This window comes from Channa argus, chromosome 13, assembly GCF_033026475.1.
Source record: "Channa argus isolate prfri chromosome 13, Channa argus male v1.0, whole genome shotgun sequence".
NCBI lineage: Eukaryota > Metazoa > Chordata > Actinopteri > Anabantiformes > Channidae > Channa > Channa argus.
Window position 1 is genome coordinate 11,804,669 of NC_090209.1, and position 12,651 is coordinate 11,817,319.

At 40.0% G+C, this 12,651-nt stretch overlaps 1 protein-coding gene across 5 annotated transcripts in view; it reads right to left on the reverse strand.

The window, feature by feature from the left end:
* The window catches only part of LOC137139178 (A-type voltage-gated potassium channel KCND3-like), a 93,015-nt gene extending 82,658 nt beyond the window's left edge, over positions 1-10,357 (reverse strand). For 2 of the 5 annotated variants that reach the window (XM_067526071.1, XM_067526072.1), the window contains exons 1-2: positions 10,042-10,357; positions 7,981-9,160 (exon numbers count right to left, since the gene is read on the reverse strand). In XM_067526071.1, the coding sequence (XP_067382172.1) occupies positions 7,981-9,083 (1,103 nt within the window). In that variant the 5' untranslated portion in view covers positions 9,084-9,160; positions 10,042-10,357. Of the gene's footprint in view, positions 1-7,980; positions 9,213-10,041 lie in introns of all 5 variants that reach the window. The other 3 variants (XM_067526068.1, XM_067526069.1, XM_067526070.1) reach the window with 3 other exon arrangements.
* Positions 10,358-12,651: the final 2,294 nt, after the last annotated feature.

Sequence of the window (12,651 nt, forward strand, 5' to 3'; positions counted from 1 at the left end):
GAAAAGAGGAAAGCCAATTACACCAGAGAAATGATCCAAAAAATATGCAGGTGGTACACTGTACACACATCCTTACAGTGTAAGATAATAATTCACAATTTCAAAATAGAGAACAATAATTAATCAAAGTTATTTGGTTCAAAGACTGGATACAGATGAAATGTGACTGCATTTGAGCTTTGGGCTTGATATACTTGTTGTCCACCTCAATGAGCTTGTTCTCTAGAGTAATTATTGGCAAACAACTGCCACATTTGTTATTTACGTGTTATTTACCCATTAAATACCGTGCTAACAGTTATTTACTGAAATGCAGGTGCTACATTTACACACACCGTGGTTGCTGAGAGAGTTGTACGGCAAGTTACCTTCACTGGCTTGAGCAGAAACATGAAAGTATTGTGAGTTATTGCTGTGTACCCAGAAACTACAGAGCTGGAAAATTACTTCAGTGATTTTTCTGCTTTTATAATAACCCCAATACACTCACAATTCAGCAGCCACAGATGTAAAACTAAATAGAACATAATTACTGTAGCACGATGCACTGAGGTTGAGAACAGAACATACTAAACATATGCTTTCAGAGTGGGACACAAACGCATCTTAAACATTACTCCAAAGTAGACGTGCACACAAACATGAGTACACACACCCTGAGGATACACATCGGTTCAGAAGAAAACAAGAAATAGAAAGTACAGAAGGTTAGATGTTGTGACTGAGGGAGAAGTCAAGGAGAAAACCAAGAAGCACTGTGAGCCTGCGATGATCATTGTAACCTACCAGAAAACAGTAACAATGTTGAAGCTATTTGTATATCCATTCCCCTTGTGGAGAAAAAACATCTTTGCTCTACTTTGACGAACTTGGTTCAACACCCACCAAGTATCAGTCTAAGCTGTGTTTTGAGCCTATTATTTATTATAATAAGGTATTTACAGTAATATGGGAATTTTGCTTAAAACCTGTTTTTTTCCCCCCAGGTCTTTTAGGCTTTGTTAGATCTACAGCTGTAGGAGAGAGATTGTCCTGTTATTGTTGTATTATTTTTATTGTGTTTTTGCTTTAAGATTTATTATATCCATTATACAATTATTTTACTTGCTTAGTAATCTGTAATTTAAAACTACTATTAGCATACATCTCAAAGTGGGGCTAAGGCTGACAGAATTTTATAGAAACTCATTTATACTATTAAATGAAGTGTAAATACTGGCCTGTTGGTGCTACTGTCAACTGGAGATAATAAATGTCTCCAGGAAATTTCAGTAGACGGTCAAGATGTCGGTCTACAGCAAAAACTAGACAGAGTGACTGAGCTTGCCATCCCCAAAGCTTTGGCAGAGATACACACACAGTGGGGTGAAATAAGACTGGCATTTCTACTTCTGACCTTTTTTCTGCTGCTTTTTCCTTAGCATCAGTGAAAAAGACATTAGGAGTTGGGGGCTGGGTAAGAGGCAGTGAGAAAGAGAACATTGTCTTCTTTTGTCTCTTTACTTTGAAAGGCAGACAGAAGGAAAATGACTGCTCAGAGCTAAAAGTTGACTTACACTTTTACCAATACATGCAGTTGTGCGTCTCTGTGTACACCTCTATTTTAATAAATTATGTAAATATCAGTGAGTTCAACTAAAGGTACGTTATCTTTAGAAACCATTTTGGTGACTGTATATACTGTAACACAAAGGCTTTTAAATCACTCCCTCTGGTTACCGTATACAATTAGTAACAATGGACCTGATTCAATAACCGCTGTTAAGAACAATATTCTTCTTAGGCAGTATTTAGGAAGATTCTGACATTCACCAGTATTTTTTTATTTGGGACTCTACGCAATAAAAAAAAACACACTACATTTCAGTGCTGACATGTTTGTGCAAAACAATTGGTTGTGTGTTTTCTGCAGTTATACAGTTCTATAATATTATAGGATTTATATTATTCTAAATAAGCAGAAAGTTAAGTGCTTTTACTAAACATTTCATACATGTTGCACAGGTAGCTTTGCTATAGAGCCAGAAATGATTCACATCCTAACTGACGAAGGAAAAGGTTGAAATAGACTGGGAACAAAATCCGAGCGGACAAATTACTTCCTTAACTTCTCTCAGAAATCAAAGATAAGGGGCAGTGACATCACATCTGTGGACTATCCTTCAACCATACTCTCATCATAGTTAGTGCTAATTAGTAGATAATTATTTTTACAAGCTGTTGGTTCAATATAAATGCTCTATATATCAGAGCTTGGTGAAACAGCTGTAAAAGAGGGTGAAAACACAAGCGGCATATTTATTTAAAAGACACACATGCAAACACTGCGTGGCCCCACAGACATTTATCTATGGGCATGAGAGAACAGCGCCGCAGAGAGGAGTGTACTGTATTTATGAGAGAGCTTGTGTGGTTGTCTGAGAGCTAGAGGGCAGTGCATTGATCGTGAAGGAGCAGTGATCAAAAGGAGCTGGTCTTTAACAAGGACATTAATCAAGCTAAGGTAAGGCAATGTTAATGACTACAACACAACCTAGCACTTCAGCTCTCATCAACACTCCACCGCTTGGTAAACCCCAATGACTTTGCATGGATGGCGAGATGCAAAGATGATTGTTGACATATTTTCTTAAGAAAAATGCTTTTTAATAGAGCAATACAACACATTTTAATGCTCTAACAGTGTTTGGTGTCTGGGTTTATGGTATTTTGAACTAACAAATAGACAACAATCCATTATCTATACCACTCATCCTGTTAAAGGTCTCAGGAGGGCTGGTGGTGATCCCAGCTGACACTGGGTGAGAAGCAGGGTACAACCTGAACAGGTCTCCAGTCTATCACAGCTGACATAGACAGACAACCATTCACACTCACATTTACACCTACGGGTTATTTACAGTCACCAGTTAACCTAACTGGATTTCTTTGGTCTGTGTGAGGAAACCAGAGTAATCAGAGGAAACCCACATAAGCACAAGCACGAACATTTAGACTTCACACAGAATAACCACAGCCAATCCTGTAGTTCAAGCCATTCTATTTGTGAGGCTACACACTCACCACTTTGCCCAAGTCTTAAACACTGAGTGGTAATGATGTTTTGAGGAAGACTAGCATGATGCTTTAACCTGTGTTCACTGACAGGAAAGCTTAGGCCCTTACATAGTTTATACAAAACTTATCTCAACGCTTTTACATAATCAAATGTATTGTAATGCTTTTCCGGTTTTGACAAGTTTAATTTCCACAGCTGTTGCCTGTATAAAATTACCAATAACCTAGAAACAGACAAAGCTCCACCTTGCAATTTAGTTTATTTAAATATCTTTCCACTTCATGTAAATAAAGTAGGACTGATAGTTGAAACTGAAATCACGTTTTCACTGCGAGATAGATAGATAGATAGATAGATAGATAGATAGATAGATAGATAGATAGATAGATAGATAGATAGATAGATAGATAGATAGATAGACAAACAACTAATTGTATATCTATGTTTTTCCATTCATTGTTTATCTGTAACTGCTTATCCTGTTTAGGGTCAAGGGGGTTGGAGCCTATTTCAGTTGTCAATGTGCAGAAGGCAGTGCGGACTCTGGACAGGTCAACAGTCTATCTCAGGTCCAAAAACAAAGAGAGGCACAGACAGACAACCATTCACACCTAAATCAAATTTTAATTTTTTTTTTATTCAATTTAATAGTTTCATTATCAAATGATTACTCAATGAGGTTATGTATAATTGTGTTTATAAAAGTGTGATTTTGTTACTTCTTTAAAAGTTTTGCTCTCTCACGCTCTTTCATAGGGACTACATTTGAAATCTATCTTTGTAGCTAATTCTGGCGCAGTCAAGGACTGTCTGTTGTCTTTCTATTGTCCTTTAAAAATAAAAACTAGTCAAAAATATTGTAATAAATGTCAAAATGAGAGAAGACAAAAATGTTTTGACAAAAATGTATCACTTATCACCTGTCTATGAAACAGCATATCGGTGGAGCGAGCTCTCCATGGGCACAACATCAGAACTTAATAAATTTCTGCACAATTTGAAGATGGCAGCCTAAATGCTGCATGAAACTGTTAAATGACTACTTGAAAGGTGACAGCCAGCTTAAAAAGCTGAGTTCCTTCATCTGTAAGCGCGAACCCTTTGAACTGCCAGCCAGCTCACCTGCACGCTGCATACAACAGGCTAGTGCTGATAGGTAAGGTTTTTACAGCACCGTGATAATCGTTCTAACTAACAACAGAGAGAAGTGTTTGGTGTATGCTCCAGAGATTCAAATCACCAGTGACCACCTTCATGGCAGACTTTCAAATGTCCTTCATCATTAGATAAAATTCTATTTGAAATTCTATTTAAGAAATGAATATTCATAGTTAAGTAAAAAAAAAAAGAGTAATTTATTCCTTTCTATTAGTTAGATAATACTTGGTCATTTATCTTCATGGAGGAAATGAGTTTCTCAAGTGGTGCAGTCAGTAGAAATGTTTGATAAGATATAGGTAGAGGAGTATCTCACGCCTGTGCAACTGAATTAGCATTTTAATGAGCATTTAGTCACTACTGAGAAACCGCTTTCATCCCAAACATAACACATCTGACTGACTGTCACTCACTACTGAGGGCAAAACATGTATAATATAAAATGTATAGGACATTTTTTTTATATTTTCCAGAAAGGTTAGTGTCCTGATATGATAACACTTAAAATGTAATCCAACTAAAAACGTACTGTAAGACATTGTGATATGAACCATCATAGCATGGAGCTAAATATAAAGTCTCTAAACAGATTATGATGAATAAGCAAGAAATGATGAAGCCAACTTAATAATTTTGAAAAACTTTACTTCAGTACTGGGAACAAATTAGTACAATTAACTGATTTAAGCTTGAGTCTTTTCCCAATGCAAAAACAAATATTGTGTAAACTGCATAAAGTCTAGATGGACCATTTATGAAAAGCTAAGGTTTAAACCTGTACTGTTGGTGCATCTCCCCTGTGGACACTTTGTCAGCCTCATCCTCAGCCAAATGAGAGTCAACAATACAGGTTCAACCACGAAAAATGCTCAGTTATTATTATTCAAAGGTCAAAATCAATTTGTTTAACAACCAAGGGAACAAAATCCCTCACAGGTCCCATTGCCTAAATGTCTGTGATTTAGCTAAAGCCTAACCACTCTGTGCCTGCCTGCCTCCCTGTCCCTCATTTGCAGGATTTGAGCTAAGCTTTTTAGCCCTGCTAGAGAGTGAGTGCACGCTCCAAGGATGGCACTGCTGGTTGGTGGCTTAAACCTTTTTTGACCAGCCAGTCATAAGGAGCAGCACAGCTCTGATTTCTGCTTTTGAGTATTGTAGACTCTCGTCTGTTTATTGTCTTGAATATATTTCCTGTCACTTTGTGGAATCTGTTTTTAAAATAACTAAAAAGTCAGATGCAATAAAAAGCATAAGCATATGTTTTTCCTCACACTCTTCTCAGCCTAGCCCTGTTCCCCCTTCTCCTCTGATATGTTATTATAATTAAGGGGCTCAAGAAGAGAGTTGCACTACAGAAGATTATTCACCTTATATTTCCTTGCCTACTTATAAAGGGGAGTATGGACTCTGCTTAAGATAAATAAATAATAATAAAAAAAGCCTATTGACATGGCAAAGATAAGGCACTGATGGCCACATCAACGCATGTAAATACAAAGGCTCGCATGCCAAAACCTGCATACATATTTAATAAATAAACAAAGACAAACAGTATTTCTCAGAGTGCAACAAAAACACGACAGCTAAGCTCAGAAGTTAACAATGGTTTAAACATTAAGGCTGCAGATGATATAAGTATCTCTCCAAGGAGAACAAAGTTGAACATAATCTCAACAGCATAGAATTAAACCAGGAGACCCCATTGACTAAAAGACAAGAAAAAAATTATCTACGGGAAATGTCTTTAATATTATTTACCTAGTCAAAGTTTGGCACAGCAAACAGTCGGGACATTCTCAACACAATTTCAGTAAATGTTGGTGCAGGGAAATCTTAAAAAAAATGTTTAAATGTTTACAAACTTGCAAATGTTCTGCACTTATATAGAAATTTTGTACCTGTTGGTGTTCAAAGCGCTTTACACTGCTTCTCATTCACCCATTTGAACTCACAATCACACCGATAGGGGAGATTCTGCTCACCAGGAGAAAGTTGGGCTACAGTGTCTTGCTCAAGGACACTTCAACATGTGACTGGAGGAGCCGGTGATTGAAACCGCAACTGGGGGAATGGTGGACAACCCACTACCTCCTGTGCTATAGTCACCCCAACATGTAGGCGTTTATAAATGCAACAAAATGTGTCTGTATGCGTCTACAGTATACATGCCCAAAAAGATAAAGAAAATATGGTGAGTGAGTGTGTGTATGATTGTGTGTGTTTATGACAAACTGAGAGCAGAGACCAGAGGATTAGTCAGCAGATGCAGTGGGCCACATCATTAGTCACTCTGACACCCACTTCTGGCCCCAGATTTACTGATGAGGCCAAGTTCAACAACTACCCCCCTCTTTTTACTCTTTTTCACACACACACACACAGACACACACACACACACACACACACACACACAATCCTCTTCTAATGGATTGCAAGTTTTGTTTAGTGGCTTGGGTCTTACTTAAGTGTGAAGAGATGGTACTTTGTAAGGGTATGGGCAGGCAACACAGAGAGCAACGCGAGCGGCTGCCGGATCACAGGCTGAACAAACAGCAGCGCAGAGTGTGCCACACTGGTTTTCACAATATTCATCTGTCCACAGACCAAAGAACTGATCCAGATCCTGCTGAAGACCTGATCTTCTGGGCAGGTTGTGAATGTCAGGACATGATGACGGGGTTCCAACTGTGTCACAGCAATGAGCTCAGAGCCATTTATGGCCTCCATGAGTCTGACATTTAGCAGGATGCTGCAATTTGTCAGCCTCTCAGTCTGACTCAGAGATCCACAACGGGGGACGCTCATAAAACACATTACCATTAGGCTTAATAGTGCCACATAAGAAAACTGTGTGTGTGTGTGTGTGTGTGTATACACAGTGTAACACTAATGATGTATGTGTGGTTCCCCTCAGTACAATAAAATGACTGATTGGATCCTTTTTTTTATGTCATCATATGACATAAAAATCAGGAAAAACAGACTGGGAGACAATAAATGAATAGATCAAAATACATTGAATGTTTATCTCATTACACCTAATCAAAGCCATTGCATCACTTTGAAACAATAACAACAGCCCTGGGATGCAGGTTAATTAGGCATTCATTGAATAATGAAAACATGTCTTCCTTTTTAAATCGTGTAATAATAACTTTGATTATCTGTACCAAACAAATGCAAGCACTCACTTTCTTCCTAAAATGGAGAGCATGTTGATATTCTGCATCAGAGCCCTTGTACAAAGAGCCGCTTCATTTCAAGGCTAGCAACTCGTGTAACTCATAAAAAATGAGTTAGGGGGGGCTCTCAAACTGCAAAGTCAGTGTTGCAGTCCTGTAATTTCTTTGTTTCCAATACTGTGTTTTACTAAAATGCTGTCAACTTTCCTCTTTTCTCTACTTCTACAATCCACTGTGCCTCTGTCTCTTTGTCCCTCTTATCAGTGACGTATAAAGGGCAGGCAATGGCACAGCCTTTATTGAGAGAGAACATCTTGATGGCTGCTCTTCTCCGAGAAGAAAACCCTCAATTGTGAATCACAGTGGACACAGTCTACTGAAAACTAACAGCTCTCCGATGTCTCAGCATTACGTGTAAAGTTGAGAAAGACAGGGTAGCACTGACTTGTGCAGCAATTCCAAGTCAGATCATATATTTACTCACACATAACAGACCCAGCTACAAATACACATGCACACAAACACACAAACACAGAGAGAGAACTTGTATCCATATAAATGAGGTGTCTGCTCTGCTCTTACCCAAGCGTTGTCATAGTAACGATGGTGTACCAGAAAGAGGCTGGGATGCTGGTGAATTTGCTAGAGCTTGAACCCTTCTCAGCGTAGAACATGACGGTGGCAAAGATAATTATGGCCATAGTGAGGGAGAAGAGCAGGAAGCCCAGCTCAGAGGCACAGCTCTTCAGCGTGTACCCCAGGATGCGCAGGCCCTGCGAGTGACGGGAGAACTTAAAGATACGGAACACGCGGAAAACACGGAGTGTCACAAAAGCGCCACTCACGTCCTCATTGTCAGTCATCACCAGGCCGATGTAGTAGGGTAAAATGGCCACTACGTCAATGATGCTCATGACAGACCTCATGAAGCGGTACCGGCTGGGTGCAGCAAACAAACGCATCAGGTACTCCACGGTGAAGATCATCACGCAGGCCGTGTCCATGCAGAAAAAGGCCACTGTGTAGCGCTCACCGCATGGCACTTCCTTCTGGTTGGGCACCGTGCCGCAGGGCACGGTCTCCACCACATTGGTGATGACGGAGACAGCAATGAAGAAGCCAGTGACGTAGTAGAAGACAAGGGCCATGGTGGAAGTGTGGGGGTTCTCAAAGGCCCGCCACATGGTCTCCCTAAAGGTCATGTTGGGCAGCTTAGCGTCTTTGTTGTCCTCCTGGTCGTCCATCAGACGCTCCGCATTCTCCCTCTTCCTGTCCTTGTACTCTTCATAGCAGCAGTCACCGATGATCTCTGGGATAATGCCGAAGAAAGCCAGCTCCTCATCATAGGAAGAGATGCACTCATAGCGTGGGTAGTGGAGCTTGCCTGTGCGGTAGAAGTTGAGCACGCTACGGAACACATCGGGGTCCCTGTCGAAGAAGTACTCTTTGGTCTCCTCGTTGTAGAAGAACTCCTTCTCCGAACTGCCCAGCAGGGTGTCTGGAAAGCGGTCCAGTGTGTTCCTCCAAGTTTGGAAGCGCCGTCCACTGACATTAAGAATGATGACCTCGTCCTGCTGCTTGCTCTTCTCAGCGGGCGCCACTGGCATGGGCAAGTTGGCCACGGGCATCCAGCCGATCGCTGCCGCCCGGGCAAAGGGAAGCCATGCCGCCACTCCCGCCGCCATGCTGTGTCCGGCTTTGGGCGCAGGGGAGAACAAGTCCAGCACCTTTACAACCAGCTTGACTTCAGCTTATTCACCATCTGAAGGGAAGAGACGGGGCGAGTTTGTAAGGGTGGGAAGTACAGTGCTATTCTGATCAAGGGAGAAGAGATTGAAAGCAGTCAATGAGAAAGCACAGAAAAATAAACAAGTTTGAAACACTGTAAAATATAAAAATATATAATGTTAAAGAAACAGATAAGGGAAAAAAGTGAGGGAAGTTAAAGAGAGCGTGATAACAACAACAATGAAGGCAAAAGCGGTACAGCTCACACTCTAACAAGGCGGTGGAGCTGAGACAGCAAAAAAGTAGCTTAAATGGAAATGAAGTTTAAGATCACACTTGGGGTGAGAAACTTTGGCAGCGCACAATATCAAATAGATTTTTATTTGATATATTGAGCTTTAATGTGATTACAAGGACATACTGCAATTTCCAATAAGCATCATCTTCCCTGTAATTACTTTAAGGCTGTGATTCTCGGCTCCCCGCTATTAAGTTACAGTTAAGGCTTTTCGGAACCACAGTTCACTGCGTCTTACAATTTAAAAAACAAGGGGGAGGCAAACGAAGCAGCGAGGATGGGTTTTCATTACACAGAAGCACATTTACAAGGCTACGTTGTTCTTCGTAGAGAGAGATACTGTGGGCTAGAAGACACCCCAAACCTGTTGAGTTCCAGCCAGAAAACTGCAGGTGCACGGTTATGTTACTCAAGATTAATAAACTAGTTCATGACTCAGTTCAATTCATGGTTGAGTTTAACTATGTAGCCTATGGCTGAGGACTGACAGCAGATGTCAAACTGGTTACACATCCTCAACAGGACATAGGTATAAGGCACACAATAAGCCAAACAGGCTGAGGACTAAAAACAGTTACCGATAGCGGCGTCATCGCCTCTTTAGTCGTAAAACTTACCAATTTAAAAATCTCCATCCAAAAAAGGAGAAGAAAAAACGATCTTATTCCGGGGCAGGTAAGTTACAAGTGGCAGGTTTGATTATTTCTAAAAGCGTGTCTGGAAAAATATATATATACAGGAAAGTTATTTAGCGACGTGGAAAATCAGATTAGACAAACGCCTCTGCCTTGGCGAAAGCGCAAAAGTACCGACGACGATCGTACCACAGCTGTTTTGGTTCAGTTTCCATTATGCGTAGGGAAAATGATGAGAGGTGTCCGCCGTGAAGACCGTTTACCTTGGCTATTCGGGATGAGTGGTGGGAAGACACGAGAGGAGGAGGAGGAGCGCTCTCTCTCTCTCTCTCTCTCTCTCTGTGTGTGTGTGTGTGTGTGTGTGTGTCTCCCTTTGCGCAGGGCGGGTTGTGTTTTCTGCATATACATGAAACCTCTACCAGGACTCAAAAGGATGGACAGAAACTAGATTAGTGGCTGATTAAAAAAAATCTAAAATAAATAAGAAAACCACACACAATGTTCCCCGTCACTCAACGTGTTTCCTCTCCATCTCCATCAACACAGTCTTACAGTACGCATACAGCTCTGTTCATCTCTACATTTAGAGAACTACAGCTGGACGAATTATCCACAGGATCCAAGCGGGGGTGGGGGTGGTGGGGCATAAACAACTTGGCTCTCTTTGTCTTTAATTACACTTGCAGTGACAGATTTTTTGTCCACTTGGGAGCAGTAGAAACAAGTTCCGAACACATTATATTATCATTCATTTGGAGTTGTGTTTCTGGGCAACAGGTGACCAATATCACTCTCTTTTAGCTGTGTTTTTCTCTTGAGGGAAGTTTCTGGCTCTGCTTGTAAAATGGTTCAGTGTCTTCCCCAGCTAGCCTCTAACTGTGTGTCTCTGCCAATTGGTGCTGAGCAAGTAGTTGGTTTTTAGAGCTAATTCCTTAGAAACAAACCAGAGCAGTTCACAGTTGTGGGCCAGACAACTAAACAAAATAAAAAAGTACAAAATTTATGTGCATAAAAACAATATAAACAATAGAATAATTTAAATCTAAAAGAAACATGATTTGAACAGGTTTGAAAAGAATTATTGTAGATCTGATTCAAACTGCAGTGACCCTAAACAGAAACAAAACACTGGCATTAATTACAAAGAAGCCAGTTGAAAAGAAAAGACATTTAATATAATAGTTATAAAAAAATTAAAATACTGTAAAGCTATAGTAAGTAATTCCAAATGAGTGTGTTTCAAAGACAGAGAGAAAGAATAAAATGTGTAATTTTCACAACCGGTTCCAACAATGAATCATTCTGTGGCCAATTGGGAGACAGAAGATATTAAATTTCGATCCATCATATTTGTAAAGCAAATTTCTAAATATGACCATTTAATAGCATAAAACCTCTACATAGGCTATTGATTTTGAATAAGAATATCTCACAATATGAAAGCTGACAGACACATTTGGAGCCACACAGGTTATTGATATTTGTGATACACCGACCTGAAACTTGTGGCAGGTACAGGTTGGGTCCAAAGTCGGGTCTTAGTTCCCCAGAGGCAAGCGGACCCATGAAATCCTGAACTCTTGATACCGTCTTGACCCCAGAGACATACAGTAAAATATTACTTTTTCACAGAGATATTTTACAGTTTAAAACAAACTTATCATTGGAGGCCATGAGCTCCAGCAAACCTGACAATATTTATTGGACCAGGCAGAAAGCTGCAATAAAAATATAAAATTATATTTTGTTGTACTGTATGTCTTCAGCTAGCAGAGCCTTACCGTATATCTTGTCCCCTGAAATTTTCTGTTTGCATTCTTTTCTAGGGGCCTGTGTGTCTACAGAGTCTGGTCATCATCTGTACATGTAAGTTTACTTATGAAAGCAAAGCAAAAGGGTTCCAGTGGAAAATCTCTCTGCACTCTGTCTGCACTGGAAAAAGAAAGGGGCAGCATGTACAGTGAGTAAATAATATACAGGCTTATGCAACTAATACTGAAAAGTTACTGCATGCGCTTGCTATTGGCAGATGGTAAAGACTGTTACTGTCTTCGTTATTATTATTCTGATGATATATACAGGAGCCAATCCTGTGGGTATTTTTCAGTGCTTTACTGACACATGTCAATCAAGCCCTGCCATCAATGCTAAATGGGAGGTGAAAAACTTGTGCAAGTACATGGTAATTTATATTCAGAAGAAGACAGTGTCTCCACATTATTCAATACTTTGCAAACCAATATGCAGCCCCAATTGAGTCAACCGGGATCCTATTCCTCTGATACGAATAATCCAGTAGAATATCAATCAGCGTTTGCACCACCTGCAAGTTATACACTTTGGGTATAGACATATGAAATATTAATAGTTCTGCATACATCATGATGCTCAATTTAAAGTCAACCAGTGAGGTGTGTATATATTTGTTTTAAAAAATGTTTGTTTGCTATTGATTATTGATTGATCATTTAAATACACACACACACATGCACATTTATAGCCTTGTGTCTTTGTTACTATCTTTAAAAGCATCTTTTGGTGACTCAATTAAGAGCCTGACTGCAAACCAGCACCTTGAAAAAACAAGGAATG